The sequence below is a fragment of the Tupaia chinensis genome, unplaced genomic scaffold (assembly GCF_000334495.1).
Source record: "Tupaia chinensis unplaced genomic scaffold, TupChi_1.0 Scaffold000333_1, whole genome shotgun sequence".
Taxonomy (NCBI): domain Eukaryota; kingdom Metazoa; phylum Chordata; class Mammalia; order Scandentia; family Tupaiidae; genus Tupaia; species Tupaia belangeri.
The window spans coordinates 2,382,661-2,405,519 of record NW_006159827.1 but is presented as its reverse complement, the minus strand read 5'-3'; the positions used below and the strand labels follow the sequence as shown (position 1 = coordinate 2,405,519).

The 22,859-nt window shown below is 47.4% G+C and overlaps 1 protein-coding gene across 3 annotated transcripts in view; it reads right to left on the bottom strand.

Annotated features, from left to right (window-relative positions):
* The window catches only part of RAD18 (RAD18 E3 ubiquitin protein ligase), a 119,357-nt gene that overhangs the window by 91,900 nt on the left and 4,598 nt on the right, over positions 1–22,859 (bottom strand). For 2 of the 3 annotated variants that reach the window (XM_014589148.2, XM_006152038.3), the window contains exons 3-4: positions 16,775–16,836; positions 15,166–15,236 (exon numbers count right to left, since the gene is read on the bottom strand). In XM_014589148.2, coding sequence (XP_014444634.1) covers positions 15,166–15,236; positions 16,775–16,836 — 133 coding nt within the window. The remainder of the gene's footprint in view (positions 1–15,165; positions 15,237–16,774; positions 16,837–22,859) is intronic. The other variant, XM_027773268.1, reaches the window with a different exon arrangement.

Here is a 22,859-nt window from a genome sequence, read left to right as displayed (position 1 = left end):
TCCCCCAGGGAGGATGGTCACGCCGCAATCCCTTCTCCTCCATTCTCCTCTCGGGATCTTGGGCATGCACGCACACGCGCCCGGCGTGAGTTTTAAGCCACTGGGTCCGGGACACAAACTGCGGTCGACTACGTGGGAGTCCAGCGACACAGCCATTATGCTAACTGCTGGTTCCCCCTAAACTTTTTTTTCAGAGAGATTTTTCCTATAGGATGTGTGCACTCACGAGAGACACAGAGACAGAAAACGAAAAATCATCCCTTGTGGGGATGGCCACGCTGCAATCCCTTCTCCTCCATTTTCCTCTCAGGATCTTGGGCATGCAAGCACACGTGCCCAGTGTGAGTTTCAAGCCTCCGGGTCTGGGACTCAAACCACAGTCAGCCATATGGAAGTCCAGTGATGTAACCATTATGTCATCTGCAGGTCCCATAAATAAACTTTTTTAAGAAGTTGAAAACCAATATTGTAAGTTTCCAACTTAAAAGGCAAGACAATGAACAGCAAACTAAAACCAAAGGAGGAAGGAGAGAATAACAGATACTAATGAAATAGAAAAAAAATATGAAAGGGAAGAATGAGCATTGCCAAAGCTGTTTATTGTCAAAATTAACAGAACTGTAAAACATCTACCAAGACTGAACAAACAAACAAACAACAAACCTGGATGAAAATACAAATGACCAAAACAAAAAATTACAAGACATTACAAATCCTACCCAACAGAGGAGATGTCATAAAAATTTCCTAACGATAAATTTGAAATTTTAGCTGAAACATAAATTCCTTGTAAAGCACTATTCATCGAAACTGACAAACAGAGAATCTGATGAGTCCTTATTACACAATATATGTGAAAAGATCTATTAAAAATCACAATGAAGCAGGCTATAGGGAGATGAGCTGGATACTCACCCTCACTAAAAGGACGACCTACGAGAAACAAGAGTCCAAAGCAAGTAGATGTCTAAACCCTGTCACGATCTGGAAGAACCGCTTCCCGCAGAAGTAGCGTTAAAGGCAAAGGCTGCGGGTCAGGGTGCAATGAGCCTGTCTGAGAAACGGCAAAAAGGCCACTGTGACTGGAACTGGATAAACAGGGGACAGGAGGGAGGAGGTAAAGTCCAAGAGGCGGTGAGATTATGTAAGGACCAGAGACCTGCCACTGATCGGCGGCGGGGAACCACCACCAGGAAGCTACAAGCATGATCTGACTTTTTACTTTAAAGGAATAACTCAAGGGACCAGCAGTTAGCATAATGGCTATGTCGCTGGACTCCCATGTAGCCGACCGCAGTTCAAGTCCCAGACCTGGTGGCTTAAACTCACACTGGGCGCGTGTGCATGCGTGCCCAAGATCCTAAGAGGAGAATGGAAAAGAAGGGATTGCAGCGTGGCCATCCCCCTGGGGGGTGATTTCTTGCTTTCTGGCTGTCTCTCTGGCGAGCACACACACCTTATGGCAAAAAACCTCTCCAAAAGGAATCACTCGGGTTGCTGTTTTCAGGGCGGACTGGAAGAGGGTGAACCAGAAGTAAGAAGACCATTAGGCTGTGATCGTACTAATGCAGGCCGACCTTGGCTTGGACCAGGAAGATGCTGGTAGGGAGGCGGAAAGCAGTCAGATTAGGGAAGGATCTTACAGACCCAAGAGGGTTTACCTTACTGATGGAGCGACTGATTAAGTCATATAAAAGAACGGGGTTGGGCCAGCAGATGGCATAATGGTGACATCGCTGGACTCCCACGTAGTCGGCTGTGGTTCGAGTCCCAGACCCAGTGGCTTAAAACTCACGCCGGGCGCGTGTGCGTGCATGCCCAAGATCCCGAGAGGAGAATGGAGGAGAAGGGATTGCGGCGTGGCCATCCCCCCTAGGGGGTGATTTCTCGCTTTCTGTCTCTATGTCTCTGTCTGTCTGGCGAGCGCATGTGCCCTATAGTGAAAACCTCTCCAAAAAAAAAAAAAAGAAAAGAAATGTTTAGGGACCAGCAGTTAGCATAATGGCTGTGTCGCTGGACTCCCACGTAGTCGGCTGTGGTTCGAGTCCCAGACCCAGTGGCTTAAAACTCACGCCGGGCGCGTGTGCGTGCATGCCCAAGATCCCGAGAGGAGAATGGAGGAGAAGGGATTGCGGCGTGGCCATCCCCCCTAGGGGGTGATTTCTCGCTTTCTGTCTCTATGTCTCTGTCTGTCTGGCGAGCGCATGTGCCCTATAGTGAAAACCTCTCCAAAAAAAAAAAAAAGAAAAGAAATGTTTAGGGACCAGCAGTTAGCATAATGGCTGTGTCGCTGGACTCCCACGTAGTCGGCTGTGGTTCGAGTCCCAGACCCAGTGGCTTAAAACTCACGCCGGGCGCGTGTGCGTGCATGCCCAAGATCCCGAGAGGAGAATGGAGGAGAAGGGATTGCGGCGTGGCCATCCCCCCTAGGGGGTGATTTCTCGCTTTCTGTCTCTATGTCTCTGTCTGTCTGGCGAGCGCATGTGCCCTATAGTGAAAACCTCTCCAAAAAAAAAAAAAAGAAAAGAAATGTTTAGGGACCAGCAGTTAGCATAATGGCTGTGTCGCTGGACTCCCACGTAGTCGGCTGTGGTTCGAGTCCCAGACCCAGTGGCTTAAAACTCACGCCGGGCGCGTGTGCGTGCATGCCCAAGATCCCGAGAGGAGAATGGAGGAGAAGGGATTGCGGCGTGGCCATCCCCCCTAGGGGGTGATTTCTCGCTTTCTGTCTCTATGTCTCTGTCTGTCTGGCGAGCGCATGTGCCCTATAGTGAAAACCTCTCCAAAAAAAAAAAAAAGAAAAGAAATGTTTAGGGACCAGCAGTTAGCATAATGGCTGTGTCGCTGGACTCCCACGTAGTCGGCTGTGGTTCGAGTCCCAGACCCAGTGGCTTAAAACTCACGCCGGGCGCGTGTGCGTGCATGCCCAAGATCCCGAGAGGAGAATGGAGGAGAAGGGATTGCGGCGTGGCCATCCCCCCTAGGGGGTGATTTCTCGCTTTCTGTCTCTATGTCTCTGTCTGTCTGGCGAGCGCATGTGCCCTATAGTGAAAACCTCTCCAAAAAAAAAAAAAAGAAAAGAAATGTTTAGGGACCAGCAGTTAGCATAATGGCTGTGTCGCTGGACTCCCACGTAGTCGGCTGTGGTTCGAGTCCCAGACCCAGTGGCTTAAAACTCACGCCGGGCGCGTGTGCGTGCATGCCCAAGATCCCGAGAGGAGAATGGAGGAGAAGGGATTGCGGCGTGGCCATCCCCCCTAGGGGGTGATTTCTCGCTTTCTGTCTCTATGTCTCTGTCTGTCTGGCGAGCGCATGTGCCCTATAGTGAAAACCTCTCCAAAAAAAAAAAAAAGAAAAGAAATGTTTAGGGACCAGCAGTTAGCATAATGGCTGTGTCGCTGGACTCCCACGTAGTCGGCTGTGGTTCGAGTCCCAGACCCAGTGGCTTAAAACTCACGCCGGGCGCGTGTGCGTGCATGCCCAAGATCCCGAGAGGAGAATGGAGGAGAAGGGATTGCGGCGTGGCCATCCCCCCTAGGGGGTGATTTCTCGCTTTCTGTCTCTATGTCTCTGTCTGTCTGGCGAGCGCATGTGCCCTATAGTGAAAACCTCTCCAAAAAAAAAAAAAAGAAAAGAAATGTTTAGGGACCAGCAGTTAGCATAATGGCTGTGTCGCTGGACTCCCACGTAGTCGGCTGTGGTTCGAGTCCCAGACCCAGTGGCTTAAAACTCACGCCGGGCGCGTGTGCGTGCATGCCCAAGATCCCGAGAGGAGAATGGAGGAGAAGGGATTGCGGCGTGGCCATCCCCCCTAGGGGGTGATTTCTCGCTTTCTGTCTCTATGTCTCTGTCTGTCTGGCGAGCGCATGTGCCCTATAGTGAAAACCTCTCCAAAAAAAAAAAAAAGAAAAGAAATGTTTAGGGACCAGCAGTTAGCATAATGGCTGTGTCGCTGGACTCCCACGTAGTCGGCTGTGGTTCGAGTCCCAGACCCAGTGGCTTAAAACTCACGCCGGGCGCGTGTGCGTGCATGCCCAAGATCCCGAGAGGAGAATGGAGGAGAAGGGATTGCGGCGTGGCCATCCCCCCTAGGGGGTGATTTCTCGCTTTCTGTCTCTATGTCTCTGTCTGTCTGGCGAGCGCATGTGCCCTATAGTGAAAACCTCTCCAAAAAAAAAAAAAAGAAAAGAAATGTTTAGGGACCAGCAGTTAGCATAATGGCTGTGTCGCTGGACTCCCACGTAGTCGGCTGTGGTTCGAGTCCCAGACCCAGTGGCTTAAAACTCACGCCGGGCGCGTGTGCGTGCATGCCCAAGATCCCGAGAGGAGAATGGAGGAGAAGGGATTGCGGCGTGGCCATCCCCCCTAGGGGGTGATTTCTCGCTTTCTGTCTCTATGTCTCTGTCTGTCTGGCGAGCGCATGTGCCCTATAGTGAAAACCTCTCCAAAAAAAAAAAAAAGAAAAGAAATGTTTAGGGACCAGCAGTTAGCATAATGGCTGTGTCGCTGGACTCCCACGTAGTCGGCTGTGGTTCGAGTCCCAGACCCAGTGGCTTAAAACTCACGCCGGGCGCGTGTGCGTGCATGCCCAAGATCCCGAGAGGAGAATGGAGGAGAAGGGATTGCGGCGTGGCCATCCCCCCTAGGGGGTGATTTCTCGCTTTCTGTCTCTATGTCTCTGTCTGTCTGGCGAGCGCATGTGCCCTATAGTGAAAACCTCTCCAAAAAAAAAAAAAAGAAAAGAAATGTTTAGGGACCAGCAGTTAGCATAATGGCTGTGTCGCTGGACTCCCACGTAGTCGGCTGTGGTTCGAGTCCCAGACCCAGTGGCTTAAAACTCACGCCGGGCGCGTGTGCGTGCATGCCCAAGATCCCGAGAGGAGAATGGAGGAGAAGGGATTGTGGGATCTGACATGGCCAACAGCACTGTTCAAGCCCTGGACAAGACAGCTTGAAAAACACACCGGGCATGTATGTGTGTGTGCCCAAAATACCAAAAGGAGACTGGAGGAGAAGGGACTGTGACATGGCCACCTCCTGGGGGATTTCTCACTTTCCCTGTCTCTGTCTCTGTCTCTCTGGCACAACACACACGCCCTACGGCAAATATCTGAAAGAAAGGGGTGAAGAATGACTCCAGGGGTTTTAGTCTGGGTGACTGAAAGCCGGGTGCTGCCACTCGCAGAGGTGAGCAAGACGGGGAGCTGCGGGTTTAGAGTTGGGAGCACGGAGTTGGGGGGGTGTTCTCATCCTGCACACGTTGGGAAGAGCTGCGCCTCAGAGGTCCCCGCAGAGATGCGAGCAAGCAGTTGGGTGTTATATGGCTCTAAAGTTTTGGGAAGAGAATCTAGCTGAAGAAATAAATTTGGAAATCCTGAATGCACAAATGACACGTTAAACTACGAAATTGTTTATGACAGTTCATACACCTTAAAAATGAGCTGGGTGATACATTAATTCTGAAACTGACACTTGGAATTCCATTGAATTGGTAATTTCCCCTTAATTCCCATCTCCCTGTGAATCCACATCCGAGTGAGTGAGTATCGCGATGCCTAACCTAAGAGCATTCATCACAGGGTCTCCGACACCAACTGGATGAATTATGAGCTTCCAGAGCCGGAAAGACCCTCAAGGACAAATCAGTATCCTCAATATATTTAATGATAAATAAATAAGGTCCCAAAAAAGGTGTAACCAGCTTAGTCAGTCTTCCAGCTGCGCTTACATCAGATCCCATGCAGTCCAATCCATTTCCCCCACACGGCTTCTTGCTCTGAGCGAGCGGAGAAAGCACAGGAGTGCCTGCCCATCTGTTAGCCACTCGGTAAACGGACGTCTTCACACCCTGGGCCAGAATCAAGCCACACTCCTTCTCTGGGTAGGCAAGGACAGTCCTGGAACTGTAACCCGCCAGACTGGCCTGGATGAGAGACCTGCCTGGGCTGACAGCTGTCTGCGGGCTTATGTGAAGACGCACGGCCAGGACAGAGTGGTCTAAAGCTGACCCCCGCTGCAGGGAGAGCGTACGGATGCTGGCTGCAGCAAAGTGACCAATCGGAACAGCACCAGCTTCGATAATCGGCCACTAGAAAGCTGCTTGCGTTGACCGATCAGAACCGCATCCGTGTAGGTTCTTAATTTGCATACGTGGGCCTGGCTCAGGACTTACCCAGGAATTATTTCTCTGTAAAAGCCCATCCCGTACACGTCTGGGGAGACAGCGTTTGGAGCAAACCCCTCTCCCAGATGACGTCACCCATAATAAGGCCTTCTTCCTCAACAAACTTCATGACCCCAGTCTGGCTTTTCTGGTGGTGAGTGACTGATCCCCCGTCCATACCTACTTTGGTTTGGTGACACCAACAAGGCCGTGAACATCAGTAGCTGAAGTCCCTGCGGTGCTTCTTCTGCTCTAAAAGTACAAATGGCATTCTAGAGCCATTAGATTAAACAGACGTAGGCTCACCCAAGCAGATTCTTACTAGCACCTTAGGGCATCGACATGTAAGCAGGGACCAGCAGATGGAGTAACAGTTATGTCACTGGACTCCCACGTAGTCGGCTGTGGTTCGAGTCCCAGACCCAGTGGCTTTAAACTCATGTTGGGCGCGTGTGCGTGCATGCCCAAGATCCCAAAAGGAGAATGGAGGGGAAGGGATTGTGGTGTGGGGGGTGATTTCTCGTGTTCTATCTCTGTCCTTCTCTGGCAAGCACCCTATAGCAAAAAATCTCTCAAATAAATAAATAAATAAGAATTATTTATTTGGGACCAGGAGATGGCGTAATGGTTACATTGCTGGGCTTCCACGTAGTTGACTGAGGTTTGAGTCCTGAACCCGGTGGCTTAAAACTCATACCGTGCATGTCCAAAATCCTGAGAGGAGAGTGGAGGAGGAGAGATCGTGGTGTGACTACTCTCCTTGGGGGTTGATTTCTTGCTTTCTGTTTCTCTGTCTCTCTAGTGAGCACATGAACCCTACAGCAAAAATCTCTTAAAAGAGAAGGCAACACCGGAGACCAGCAGTTGGCGTAATGGCCATGTCACTGGACTCCCATGTAGTCAACTGCAGTTCAAGTCCCGGACTCCATGGGTTAAACTCACGCCAGGCGCATGTGCATGTGTGCCCAAGATCCCGAGAGGAGAATGGAGGAGAAGGGATTGTGGTGTGGTCATCCCCACTTTCTCACTTTCTATCTCTCTGTCTCTGTCTTTCTGGCGAGTGCACAAGTCCTATAGCAAAAACCTCTTTAAAAAAATAGAAGGCAACACAATATTAAGAATACGAAATAATAATAATAAAGACCAGCAGATGGTGTAATGGTTACATTGCTGGACTCTCACATTGTCAACCATGGTTCAAGTCCTGCACCTGGCAACTTAAAACTTCTGCTGGCATGTGTGCATGCGTGCCCAAGATCTTGAAAGGAGAATGGAGGAGAAGGGATTGCTGCATGGCCATCCCCTTGGGGAGTAATTTCTCATTATCTGTTTCTCCAGCAAGTATTCTCACCCTATAGCAAAAAATCTATATCTTAAAAAAAAAAAAAGTAATAATAATAGAAAAAAATTTTTTGGCGGGAGTAGAGGTTTTTGCCTTAGGGTACGTGCACTCGCTAGTGGAGGAGAGAGAGAGAGAGACAATGAGAAGGAAAGTAAGAAATCACTCTTCAGGGAGGATGGCCATGTCACAATCCCTTCTCCTCCATTCTCCTCCTGGGATTTGGGCATGCACACACATGCACCTGGCATTGAGTTTCAAGCTATCGGATCCGGGACTCAAACCTTGGTCATACATGTGAGTGAGTCTACTGATATAACCACTATGCCATCTGCTGGCCCCTAATAGGGATCTTCTTTTTTTCTTTTTAGGGAATTATTTTATTCATCGATCAGAGAGGGACAGAGTGAGAGAGAAAGAGAGAGGGAAAGTGAGAAAGTGAGTCGCCAGGTCCAGGATTCAAACTGCATTAGGCCATGTGAGAGTCTAGCACCCTTAACCACCATGCCACCTGCTGGCCCCAACAGGGATCTTTTTTAAGGTTCCTTTGATTTGGGTATTATGCTGGGTATCTTTTAAGATGATGCTTCATTTCTCATCTTTGCCACAATCCCTCCAAGTATCAGCAGTAATATTCTCATTATTTTTCTTTTTGGAGAGGTTTTTGCTATAGGGCGCATGCACTCTCCACAAAGAGAGAGACAGAGAGACAGAAAGCAAGAAATCACCACCCGGGGGGGATGGCCACACTGCAATCCCTTCTCCTCCATTCTCCTCTCAGGATCTTGGGCACGCACGCACATGCCTGGCGTGAGTTTAAGCCACTGGGTCTGGGACTCGAACTGCAGTCAACTACATGGGAGTCCAGTGACATAGCCATTATGCTAACTGCTGGTCCCAAATATTCTCATTTTTTTCAGATGGGTAAACAGGCCAAAGTGGCTCAATATCTTGCTCGCCATCACATCAGAACTAGTAGGTCCAAGCCTAGAGCCCAGGTCTGTCTGATCTAAAGCCAGTATACTTTAAACTGTACCACAAGAAAAGGTGAAATCATATTCTACATCCTCTTTGCAAACTGCAAAGGGAATTATCTACATCTGATATCTAAAATGTTTAAGTCCTTAACTTGGAGACAGAGGAAAATCTCCTGCCTTGACAGCATATAAACCCAAACAGCAAATGACGCACCGGACTCTCAGCTCCTAAAAATAAGGACAGAGATGGAGACCGGCGGCCATGCAAAAGCAGACAGACAGCATTTTCCTAATGGACCAAGAATGATGTTCCACTTAGATAAAAATATTCTAGGAGGGAGGGGAGAGAGAGCCATCCAAGGACATCCGCCGTGGCATCTCCCTGCGAGGAGAGTCCGAGAAAGTGGATGATGGAAGGCTGCACCCGGAGCAGAGGAGTGAGAGAGGCAACAGAACGCAAGGGCAGGGCCGCAGGGACTTTGGGGCACCAGGTAGCAGGTGGAAGAAAGAAAACAGAGGTTAGTTTTCAGTTAGCCAGAACTGAGAAAGGAACCTGAGAGGACCAGACCCCCACGAGGTGGGGCAGGGGAGCAGAACCCCCCCTCTAAAACCCAGTGCTCCCACCTCGCACTCCAGCACTCCCCAGCGGGAGGAGAGAGCCAGGCGGGACACAGACCAGAAGCTCTCTGTGGGGAGCAGCAAGGATCTGCCAACCCAGAGAGGACACTGAGCTGCCTCCTCCCGGCCCACATGGGAGCTGAATAAGGACGTGCACCGGGACCGCTGGCAGGACTCCCCGCCCACACGGTGAGACACGAGGAGTAGCCCCCTGCCCTGTCCGTGGCCTTCTGCAGAGCAGCTTCGCCAGGCTTCCTGGAATAGCAAGTGTGAACAGAGGAGTAGGGAGCAGGTGGGTTGCGAAGAGGAAGGTGTCAGGAATCTCCCTTTGGAGGTAGTGAGGGGGACAGACCAGGTGTCACTCCATCTACTTTGTAGTCGCAGGGCCTGGGTCCTGCAGCCCGCCCGGGGTGGCTCCCACTGGGCACAACTGGGTGGAGTCCAGCCCCTCCCTCCACTGCTGGGCCTGTGCTGCCCGCAGACACACAGGTGGAAGTTCAGAGGGACCTGAGCAGTTTAGCCCCGCCCCGGGCTCTGCAGGCACACGGCAGCTCCAGCCCCACCCTCATGCTGTGAGAGCACAGCTCTCACACCGTGCACAGCTACCAGACCCCGACATGCACAGCTCCCAGCTGAGTTCCCAGCTCAGGCCCGGAGCACAGCAGGCACACACTGGTATCTCCAGTGTCCCCGAGTCACACAGACTAGCAGTAGCTCCGGTCCCATCCCTGGGTGGTGGGGCAGTGCCACAGAGCTCCCATCCAGCCTTGCAGCCTTGCCAGAGGGCATGCTTCCCCTCCAGTAGCAACAAGAACCCCCACAGGGATGCCACCCCGTGCAGAGACTCGGGTACTGGGGTGAACAGCTTCCTCTGTCCCTGGCGATTACACACAAACGGCTAAACTAACCCACTGCAACACGACTTCACGGCACCTGCAGCCTTCTGTGTGCGACCCATCTGGGCACAGATCACTGCTTGTTTTCAGCTGAAGGTCTCACTCTGCTCCTTCCCCAAGAGGAGGACCCTGCTCCCCACAGGGTCTGCGAACTCAGGCATCTACACTCCCAGGAAGCAGCAAGTGCCATCGGGTCAAGGCAACCCACACCCTCTACAGAGGGAACACCAGTGCCCAACACCAACGCCACCTAGAACCCCAAAACACTGGCCGGGAGGCCCCCAGGCCTCCACTGGTGTCTCTGAAAATACACAAAGTTTTGGGGAACCAGCAGTTAGCGTAATGGCTATGTCGCTGGACTCCCACGTAGTCGACCGCGGTTCGCGTCCCGGACCTGGTGGCTTAAAACTCACGCCGGGCGCGTGTGTGTGCATGCCCAAGATCCCGAGAGGAGAATGGAGGAGAAGGGATTGCGGCGTGACCATCCCCCCGGGGGGTGATTTCTCGCTTTCTGTCTCTATGTCTCTCTCTGTCTGTCTGGCGAGCACACACGCCTTATAGCGAAAAACCTCTCAAAAAAAAAAAAAAAAGGCACCTGGTCTGTAACCTGCCTGAGGGCAGGGGCTGGGTCTTAAAAAAAAAAAAATACACAAAGTTTTCAATAACAAAGGCTCGAATTAAATAAATAAATAAATAAAAATTAAAAAAAAAAAAAAAACACTACCTATGAAACTGAAATCCAGAGATGCTGGCTGGTGACATGGTCTTAAGTTGCTGGACTCTCACATGGCCCAACCATGGTTCAACTCCCACACCCGGTAACTTGAAAATCTTGCCAGGTGTGTGTGCATGCGTGCCCAAGATCCCAGGAGGAGAATGGAGGAGAAGGGACTGCATCAGCGCCATCCCCCCGGCGGGTGATTTTTCAATTTCCCAGTCACTGTCTCTCCAGCCAGCACTATGTGCCCCATGGCAAAACAAAAAACCTAATCCAGAAATTAAGAAGTACTCTATCATATGCTTAAAATATAAAAGTGCAGAGACACAAGGGAAAAAAAAAAAAAACGAATGAAACTCTCTCTCCCACAAAGGCACATACTAACTCCCCACAGGCAACAGGGCAGACTCAGGAAATCACAGCAATGCTGGAAGTGAATTTAGGACACTGACAACAAAACTCACTGAGATACGAGAGAAATGAAGACAGACGATTTCAGGAAATGAGAAAAACCATGCATGACATGGAAATGAAATTCAATAGAGAGATAGACATCTTAAAAAAGAATCAAACAGAAATCCTGGAGAAATAAAAACATTCTGAAGAGACCATCAGCAACGGCTTGATCATGCAGAGGGTCAGAATCTCTAAACCTGAAGTGACTTAAACTATCAAAAATAAAGAAAAAATGGGACCAGGAGATGTTGTAAAGGTGAAGGAGGCTGGACACCACATGCCTGACTTTGTGTTTAAGTCCCAGACCCAGTGGCTTGAAAAACACGCCAGGTGCGTGTACATGCATGCCCAAAATCCCAAGGGAAGAAGGGAGGAGAAGGGACTGCAGTGTGGCCATCTTCCCTATGGGGTGCTTTCCCACTTTTTCTCTCACAGTCTCTCTGTCTCTCTCCAGCAAGCGCACACGGCCTAGGGCCAAACCTTGGGGTGGGGGGGAGCTGTAGCTCACAAAAACATACATTGACTATATGTAAGGCAGAACTCATCATTTAAAAAATAAAGATAAAAAAAATTTAAAATAGAATATTCTAAGTGTTTGGGATGGCCCCATAGCACAATGGTTAAGTGCTGTGCAGAGGAAGCGGGATCCCACATGCCTAACTAGGGTTCAAATCCCAGCCCTGGAGGCAATATACCAAGTGCACACCCAGGATCCTGACAGGACAGAGAATCAGAGAACGGAGGACTGCAGGGTCATTGTGAAGTGCTTTCTCTCTCGCTCTGTCTCCTTCCCTCTCACCCCCCAACTTGTGTGTACATGCGTCCTCTGGCATAATTTTTTTAAGTTATTATTAAATTTTTGTTCAACCCAATAGGCAATTAAAGGTATTACTTGAAATAAAACTGAATCCAAAAAAAAAAAAAAAGTGTTCTTTGAAACCAAAAGGCAAAGGTCAAAAGAAAATGTATGAGCTAGATGTCAGCCTTGTATCTGAGCACCTTTCAAATTAATTCCAATACCCATTTATTATTCCACTTAGAGTATTAAATGAATAAAAATCATAATGACAATGACAGATGAGAAAGAGAAGATGAAATCGACCAGCAATAGAAATATCTTACATTTTAGTCATAAGATTAAACGTCCTCATCAATTTGAAACCAGGGAGCAAACAAGAAATGAAATGTATTAGGTTGAACACGTCCCTACTAATTTTGCAAATGAAATACAGCACTTTACACGAGACAAATGTCTAAGGAATGTTCCCCACGAGGATCGAGGATCATACTAGAAGGAATGAGGACTCCAGGGACGCAGAGAAAAGCAAATAATAAAATCCACCCCAAGTCACAAAGAACGCTTCCCACCCCACATCACACACTGTAGTAAACAACTCGAGAGAGAAGTCCTTTCTGGTAGAAGGTGAGGGGAGAGGAGACTTCAACCCTTCCAAGGCCTTACCTCTAAGTTACCAGAAGCTCTGCGAACCCAAACATAGTGATCACTTTTCTTGAACAAGCAAATGCTGTTATTTGCAACTTCCTTTTTCCTAGCAGGGAGGTTGTTATGCCCTAAGTACCAGCGGAGGAGAAAAATCAACTTCTAGGCTCAGCTGCAATGCTGCAAGAGGTACGGGGCTGCTGCATGATACTGCAGCCGTGGAAGAGGCCCCGGGCTTTGATCCGGAGTCACTATGAACATGCCGGGTATGCCCACACTCCCAGCTGGCTGGATTCACGACATGGTAAGACCTGGTACCCGTCTCCGTATTTCCCTTTCCCTCTCATGAAAGAAAAAAGTAAACTTTAAAAAAGAATAATAAACAGGGTCGGCAGGTGGCATGGTGGTTAAGGGCACTGGACTCCCACATGGCCGACCACGGTTCTAGGCCTGGACCTGGTGGCTTTTGCTTTCTCACTTTCTGTCTCTCTCACTCTAACCCTCTCAGGTCAAATTAAAATTAATTCATTCTTTTTTTTTTAAAGTATGATAAACCTTTAAAAAAAAAAAGAAGAAGCATGGCACTAAGATACAATTTTAGTGTCTCAGAGAAAATCAAATGGCCAATGAATCCTTTTTTTTTTTTTTTGAGAAGTTTTTGCTATAGGGCGCGTGCGCTCGCCAGACAGACAGAGACAGACAGAGAGATGGAAAGCGAGAAATCACCCCCCAGGGGGGATGGCCACGCCGCAATCCCTTCTCCTCCATTCTCCTCTCGGGATCTTGGGCACGCACGCACACGCACCCGGCGTGAGTTTAAGTCACCAGGTCCAGGACGTGAACCGCGGTCGACTACATGGGAGTCCAGCGACATAGCCATTACGCTAATTGCTGGTCCCGCCAATGAATTCTTTTATAAAAATACAGCTCTGTTTCCTCAGAGAGTTCAAAAACGAACTGGTGAAAGACTTTTTAAAAGAAAAGCAGGGTTAGTACGATAGTGTAGTGGTTAAGTGCTGGCACTGGGAGCCGGATCCCATATGGTCAACTGTGGTTAAAATACCAGCCCCAGGGACCAGCGGGTGGAGTGGTGGTTAAGGCGCTGGATGCTCCCACATGGCTGACCACAGTTCAAATCCTGGACCCAGTGGCTTGCTTTTTTACCTTCTCTCTCTCTCTCTGGTCAAATTAAAAATGAGTGAATGAATAAAGTTAAATAAATAATAAAAAATATATATTTACATTTGAAATATCAGCCCCACTGGCTTGAAAAACATGCCAGGAGATGTGTGTATGCATGCTTGAAATCCTGACGGAATAAAGAAATAGGGGAAAGGGATTGCGGTGTGACCATGCCCCACGGGGAATGCTTTCTCTTTCTCTCTCCGGTAAGCACACATACTCTCTGACAATTAAAGCCAAACCAGAAAGTCGGTATTAATTATCAAAATTGAAGCGTTTCAGAGTTTAATCAAGTATATCATCTATTATAACCTTGCCTAAGGAAATAACTAGCTGGACAATTTCTAGAACGTCTTATCGAGCAAATTCAGAGTGCTAACGAGCCTGATCCTTTTTAGGATGAAAACCCATGAATAACTGTGCAATTCTATTGGAAAAAAATGTTTACATTTTTAGAAGCAATGTAAAGAATTAATAACCTGCGAGAGCATTCCGGAAAACCTAGAGGTCATATATCTAGGTGTGCGGACACTTGACTATTGCTTACACACAACATGTTCTTAATAAAGCTTCTTGCTTGACTAGCATAATTGAAACTAAAAACAACTGATGATACTGCTAGGTCGAGCATGCCTTCTTGTAATTCTTTTAGATGACCAAACTTGTTTTCACGCGTGCATGCGTTTGGCAGTTAGGAAGCTACATAACGGAACGTTATAAAGTACAAGCAGTAAGATACTTGACACGGCACATCATTATACATGCTGAGCACCAGAGATTAAGAATTAATGGGTTAATATGTAACCGACACAGAACCAATCGCGGATGTTGTACACACGTGAATTAGTATCCACATGTGCGTACATACATGTATTAATTACCTAGCTCTCTGTTGAGACAGCCTAGCCCAGGGCTGGCAGGTGGCCTGGTGGTTAAGGTGCTGGACTCACACGTGGCCAACCATAGTTTGAGTCCCGGACCTGACAGTTTGTTGAGACAGCAATGCTACACACGCGGCACCAGATTCTGGTTCCTAACTACCACTCTCCAAGCACAGGAAGCAAGGTTCCTAGGAGAAAGAGCTGATTCCTCGGCTAGGACGAGAAAAACACAAAATGGACAGGGAGCATTTTATAGCACCCAAAAGCGAGGAAGGCCTCCTTAAATAATCCTCCTAACAGGAGAATTTCTGTTACAGAAAGGGAGAACAATCCTTATACTATTAGATTCTCCACGTGTAAATACAGATTAATGTCGCTCCCCTTCTTTTACTCTTAAACATGCAACGCTGCAGCCCCGGATCAAAAGTACACAAAGAGCAGACGCATAAAAGACACAGCAATAGTTAGAGGTTAGTCACAAAATTAAATCATACCGTGCAAAATTCAAGCTTTTTACCAGTTCATCTAATACACGGTTGTTTTTCAGGTCCGGCTCTGTGACTGTCTAAAAAAGAAAAACAGCAGATGGAAAAAGGTCAAGAACGATAATTAACTTGTCATAATCTTGTTTTTGAAAAATCCATTCTCCTGAGGCTCCCATCCCACTAAGTCTTCCAGGAAAGTCTCAAAATAAAGTTCCTATCTCATACTAATACAGAATTTTAAACAGTGAATCAGCATCGGAAGACTGGAAATATAATCGAAGTTCTCCGAAGTATTTGTTTAAATCAAATATGTTCTGTATTGACTAAGATAACGACCTAATAGGAGAAAAGAAAACCTTTCTTCAAAATGCCAGCACTCAGCTCTCCCAAAAACTCTCCTGAAAACCAGAAGACAGATGCTCTTTTAAGTAATAATATTAGCACAGGGCTGGCAGGTGGCGTGGTGGTGAAGGTGCTGGACTCACACGTGGCCAACCATGGTTTGAGTCCCAGACCTGACGGGGCTTGCTTTCTCACTTTCCCTTTCTCTCTCTCTGTCTCCCTGTGGTAAAATTAAAAATAAATAATAATAAAATAAGTAATTTTTTTTTTAAAAAAAGCATTAAGGGTTCAGTGAGTTTAAATTAAGATTGTTTTTTAGGAAATTAAGAGAAACATGGCAAACCCGGGATGTTTGGCGTGAACAGTCACCAGCGGATCTCCGTGATGGTGGCATCTCGGCAAAGGCAATGTAGTCTAGCTGTCCAGACCAGACTCAGGAGCAAACCGCACCATTTCTTCCACAGGGAAATAGTCCTGACCAGCCCTGACACCAGTAACCTACCAGAGAGGGGCCAGACCAGCCAAACCCTTTAACTAGTCCAGTGTCCTGTTACGACTTTGCTGTCCCTCCTTTCTTGATTCCTACGTATGTTTAATTTCTCTACTAATCTAGCTCTCCACCTGTTCTCACTCCTTTAACATTTCAGAAATGATGATAAGTTTCCTGGTGTTTTCTCTGGAGGTCTGGCTAGGGGAAGAGGTAAGGGGCCAGTGGGGCTGGGTTAAGCCCAAAAGCCATGGGATCTCTAGCGCCTACACAAACATGTACTCCTGTCCTCCGCAAAACGATAATCCTATCAGAGATCCCACCAACAGTGAGAAATCACGCACAATGAGAGCCGTGGTCCTCAGAAGTAAAGACTATGTCCTGATCTTAAAATTCATTTGTACCAGGCTGGCAGGTGGCAGGGTAGTTAAGGTACTGGATTTACATATGGGCTGACCATGGTTCAAGTCCTGGACCTGGCGGCTCCCTCCCTCCCTCTCTCTCTCTCTGTGTCTTTGTCTTTCTGGCCAAAGTAAAGAATGATGCTAAATGAAATTAAATAACTCTTTTTAAAAATTCATTTTTACTTGCTAATATAGACTTAGGTTATCAAGAAACCTTAATAAAAACACTGAACAAAGTCCAGTTTTCCTACTACGGAGGATCTTTCTGAAAATGTCTTTAAACTTTTTTTTATAATCTAATTCCTGTGGGCTTTTGTCCCATACACAAAGCAGAAATATTTGCACCAAGCAATCAGTTTTAAAAGGAGAAGGAATAACAACTTACCACACAACAAGTTGGACACTGGGTTTTATAGGACAGGAATTTCCTGATACAGAGAGAGCAGTCTGGAAAGACACAAAAGGCCACGCGACAGGTAAACGAGGCTGAATTAGCAATACGGGACCCGACTTCCAACAAAACCGGACCTGCACCCAGAGGGGGCTTCCGTCCACTAAGGTACGTCCTTGTAATACTAAATTTCTAGTACCTATACTCTATGCACACTTACCCGTGTAATTTTAAACAGTAGTTTTAGGAAAAAGGAAACATTAAATATAGAGTCCCCAGGATATTGCGACTCCATAAGCAACACCTATTACTTTCTGTACTCTCCACCTCAAAAACAAAGGACGCATACTCGTAAGGCCTGAGCCGAGGAGTCTGTAAACATGCCAGGTGTCTCTACTGCCGACCACCGAGATAGAAATTTGGAAATAAGATACACACGCAGAGATGTTAAGAAAAAACGTACACACAGGTTACCCGAGTAGGGACTTCTTCGTCCTAACTGTGGAGATGTCCATCATGCCACTTTTTTTTTTTTTTTTTTTTTTTGTTCCATGATGCCTTTTTTTTTTTTTTTTTTTTGAGAGGTTTTGGCTATAGGGAGCATGCGCTCACCAGAGAGAGAGAGAGAGTCAGAGACAGAAAGCAAGAAATCACCCCCCAGGGGGGATGGTCACGCCGCAATCCCTTCCCCTCCATTCTCCTCTTGGGATCTTGGGCACGCACGCACACATGCCCGGTGTGAGTTTAAGACGCTGGGTCCAGGACTCGAACCGCAGTCGACTACGTGGGAGTCCAGCGACATAGCCATTACGCTAACTGCTGGTCCCCATCATGGCACATTTAACACACACTTTTGTGGCAGCGCTAAGAACAGAACAGCATGGGGGGAAGGTTCTGGGCTTCAAGGAGCTAACAAAGTGGTGAGGCAATTATAGTACAATTTGGTGTCATTAAGTCCTAACGATTTAAGGAGGAAACAGGCATAAATTTGCCACACCCCAAGGGATGAAAAACACCCTCCCAGAGAGGAAGCTGACTGGGCTAACAGACTGGTACCACAGAGCGGCTAATTTACTGCTAGCCCGACCTCAGCAGAGTTAAGGGCCTTGTTAAAAAATAGATTTCAGTATCTAAAGTTACTCTCCTGTTTTTTTTATACCTTCCAATCTTCCAGTTTCTGCCAAGTGCAGGCATGAGGTATATATTAAGTGGGGACATACAATGCCAATGTACAGTAATTAAATGTAGGAAAAAAAGATTGTTCAGGTGAGGAGGAGGAGACAGAATAACCCCAGCGGTGCACAGACCCACCAAATAAATAAGCTTTGCCAGCCTCGCTAATACCCAGGAGGGGACCAGCAGATGGCGTAATGGTTGCGTCGCTGGGCTTCCACATAGTCGACTGTGGTTCAAGTTCTGGACTGGTAGCTTCAGACCCAGGCTGGGTGCATGTGCGTGCGTGCCCAAGATCCTAAGGAGGAGGAGGAGAATGGAGGACAATGAACTGTGGTGTGGCCATCCCCCCCAGGTGATTTCTTGCTTTCTGTCTCTCTGGCGGACGCACATGTCCTATAGCAAAAATCTCTTAAAAAACAAACAAACAAAAGAAAAGCTAAGAATACCCAGGAGGAAAAGTGAAAGAATACTTTAAAAAATGGATTAAACAAGGACCAGCAGGTGGCGTGGTGGTTAAGGCGCTGGACACTCTCACATAGCCAACCACAGTTCGAGTCCTGGAACCTGGTGGCTTGCTTTCTCACTTTCTCTCTCTCTCATCAAATTAAAATAAATGAATAATTAAAATTAATTTTTTTTAAAAAGTGGATAAAACAGACAACAGGTTAAGCTCTACTGGGAAGCAGACATGAACAGGGGCACTTAAGGGGCCTGTAAGTTGCCACTCTGTCCTAACGGTAACAAAAACAAAAACAAAAAAACTGAATACCAACAACTCTTCTTAGCTCCTTCAGAAAAGCGAGCTCACTGGGCAAACCACTGTCCCCCAAGCTGGGGACACAGCCGGATACGGAGAATCACGATTTACCAGAGCAGAACCCGAGTGGGACCTCCACAGCCAGCAGGGCACAGGCCCGTGCTGGCGTCAGTGCCAGGGCCCGACGCCCTGATGGGAGACTGGCTGGACTCAGTTGTAAATTCCAGGGGGGACCCCATCACGGGGTCACAGAGCCTCACGCTTCTGTAAAGCTCCAGGACTTCTACCAGGGTCTCCGTGAACATGGAAGAAACATCTAGTCCTTCTGGCAAGGCAAGAGGAAAACCGACTTCTGAGACAAGCCGGAGGACTGTTCTGAACAAAGCCTGCCGTCAGGGAAAACTATTTCACCAGAGCCTAACCTATCGGGGTTTTATCAGAGCCCAGCTGACCGGGGAGAAGGGAAATACGCAACTCCAGCGCTCCAGCCAACTTGTACCCCCCGAGCAGACACTCAGGGACGCACCTGTGCAGCTCACAGGCCAAGGCTCACCAAACACAGCACCTCACTGCAGGCCCAGAGAACACGTCCTCTTCCCCCACACCTTCCACCACATCACTAAAGGCCTAGCCCCTGGAGTGCCTTTTCCCCGATACACTCTATCTGGCCAGAAGAACTTATAAAGCATACTAAAAGGCAACAACACAGTTTGACGAGCCAAGCAAGCATCAGAACCAGGCTCGGATGATGGCAGGAATATTGGAATGATCTGACCAGGTGCTTCTTAAGATGATGATTCGCACGGCTAAGAGTCTCGGACGTGACAGGGATGGACAGCTGAGCAGCGGCGAGCCCTGTGTGCAGAGCAGTTCGGGCACGCGTTCTGTGTGCCTGTGACTCAGTGCTGCTTGGGTCCCACTCCACTTGGACTTCACGGTGAATTCATCCCACCTGTTAGGCAAAGCCTACTAAGTTAAATTTGGGGGGCAAAAATTAAATTTTGGGGGGGGAGAGGTTTTTGCTATAGGGCTCATGCGTTCGCCAGACAGACAGAGAGAGACAGAGAGATAGAAAGCGAGAAATCACCCCCCCGGGGGGGGGGGATGGCCACGCCGCAATCCCTTCTCCTCCATTCTCCTCTCAGGATCTTGGGCATGCATGCACACGTGCCCGGTGTGAGTTTTAAGCCACCAGGTCCGGGATACGAACCGCGGTCAACTACGTGGGAGTCCAGCGACATAGCCATTACGCTAACTGCTGGTCCCTAAATTTTATTTCCAGTCTTTAGCTGAGGAATTTTTCCAGTAGGTGCTCAGCTACTTAAAAACAAAAACAAACCATTCTCAAACATTCATCATAAGATATCTGGAGTTCTGCCTGGTTTTATAACTTGCCAAAAAAAAAAATATATATATATAGGCTGTGGCACATTCCACATTCAAAAGTTGTATAAGGTGGCAGGGAGTGGAGGGAAACTTCAATGTTTATTTTAAAATAAGTCCTTGGAAAAATAATGCTGAGGAACCTGATGGAAAAAGTAGACAATATGCAAGGGTAGGTAATGTACGCAGAGAAGTGGAAATGCTAAGAATCAAAAAGAAGAGCCAGCAAGTGGCGAGGTGGTTAAGGGTTGGACTCTCACATGGTCAACGGCAGTTCGAATCCTGACCTGGTGGCTTGCTTTCTCACTTTTTCCTCTCTCTCTGGTGAGGGCATGTGTCCTACAGCAAAATTTAAAATAATAAATAAAATTCAATTATTTTTTAAAAAGAAATGCTATAGATCAAAAAAGACTCTAACAGAAATGAATGCCTTTGATAGGCTCATTAGTGACTGAACATGGCTGAAGAGAACCTCTGAGCTATAGACTATATCAATAGAAATCTTCTTATAAAGACACTAATCCAACTATGAGGGCCCCACCCTTCTCATGTCATCTAAATCTTCCAAAGGCCTCTCCTCTTACCATTGGAGGTTATAGGAATCTTGGGAGGACCCACTTCAACCCACAGTTCACTCCTGGTTCTCCAAAATTCATGTCCTTCTCATTTGTAGAATGTATTCATCCCATCCCAAAAGCCCTAGAAGTCTGGTTCCAGCCCCAGTGCTGACGTCTCAAGTCAAAAGAATCCTCTAAATGTCTCCTAAATCAGATATGGGTACAACTCGAAGTATGATTGATCATGGGGCCCTCTCTAGGAGCCCAGTTATAGATACTGTTCTTACACGGTTAGAAGTCTCCTGACCAACACTAAGTCAGGAATTCCCACGCCTGGCTGTTCCACCGAGACCCCTAGAAAGACCGTCACTGGTTTGACTTTAGTTTCCCAGGCCCCACCCACACCAAAGTGACTCAATACATTTTGGTCAGTAAATCACAACCGTAAGATGCGATTTTGATATAATAGCATTAATGACAACAGTTAGTTTTCGCTGAGAAGAGAGTAATAATCCTCTAACTCAAGACCAGCACTCCAGGATTTCCAGAAGCACGGCCTGCGTCCTTGGAGATCCTACAGGGCTGCTCATGACACTACAAGAGAAAAACACTGATTATTTGCCTAAGAGAATCTTATGTTGCCTCTTGATTCTGCAAAGGTCAGTAAACTAAACATTTCATTAAAATTCACAAAAGGGAAAAAAAAGATTGCTCACCAAAGGAAGGAAGGAAGACTGTTCACCAATCTGGTTTTATTACTTACTTTTTTCTTCCATGAGAAACAGGGAACCACAGTGAGAGTGAGGGAAACAAAGACACGAACACCCCGAAAAAGGCCTACACCCTACAATCCACTCCTAGACACAGCCAGCCCAGAGCCTGGGCACACGCATGCTGAGTGTACTCGGGAAGGTGCCGGGATGCAAACCAGGCCCTTTCCCGTGTGGGATGGTCCCGCCTGCATTGTCCCTGCACTTCTGCCTGCCATTCTTTTTTTTGGACAGAGATTTTTTTGCTTTAAGGTCCATGTACTTGCCAGAGAGACAGTAAGATACAGAGAGACAGAAATCAAGGAATCAACCACCTTGGACCAGCATTTGGCATAATGGCTATGTCGCTGGACTCCCATGTAGTCGACCACGGTTCAAGTCCCGGACCTGGTGGCTTAAACTCATGCCAGGCGTGTGTATGTGTGCGTGCACAAGATACTGTGAGGAGAATGGAGGAAAAGGGATGGCAGCGTGGCCATCCCCCCGGGGGGGTGTGTGTGTGATTTTTCACTTTCTCTGTCTTTCTGGCACGTGCACGCACCCCTATAATAAAAACCTCTCCAAAAAGAAAAAGAAATCAACTCCCAGGGGGAGATGGCCACACCGCAATCCCTTTGTCTGTGTTCTCCTCGCAGGATTTTGGGCACGCACACACATGCACCTGGCGTGAGTTTCAAACTGCCAGGTCCGGGACTTGAACTGCAGTTGACCATGTGAGAGTATAGTGTCTAACCACCGCGCCACTTACTGGCCCCCTTACTTACCACTCTTCAAGTAATTTAATAGCTCTACAAGTCAGTAATTTCATCTAGGAGTAAATATCTTGAGCATCTTCCATTATCACGTCAGAATAATTGTGCAAATGCAAAGAAAATTGGCCTTTGAGTATATCAATTAACAAGACCATTCTCACTAATGTTCCATGCACTGGAATAAGCCCACTCCCTCTCCCCGCACAGACACACACACAAAAATCCTCTTTAATAGCATGTATTTGGATCAATTTAATTGAACTGCTCTGCCAGTGCACCCCACGCAAACCTTAATAACTGCAGAACTTCAAATGTAGTGTTCATTACTCATCTGCCCAAAAAAAATACCACTACACAGTACTAAGCAGAACTCGGGGATTTAAAATGATAGATCAGACTCATTAACAGTTATGCATTTTAATGAGCACTTAAAATGGATGCATTTTATTGTATGTAAATTATACCTAAATAAAGACGATGTTGAACATAGTTAGAAACAATCTCTAGAACTTGTCTATATTATCAAGATGAATCTCGTCTGGAAGGAAACTAGCATTTATTAGTGTGCCAGATGTTAAGTCCTGTACATTCAATTCTCACGGCCATCTTAAAGGTAGGAATGACTCACCAGATTTTTATATCTTCTTCAATTTCTATTATCAGTTTTTAATTTTTGGAGAGGGT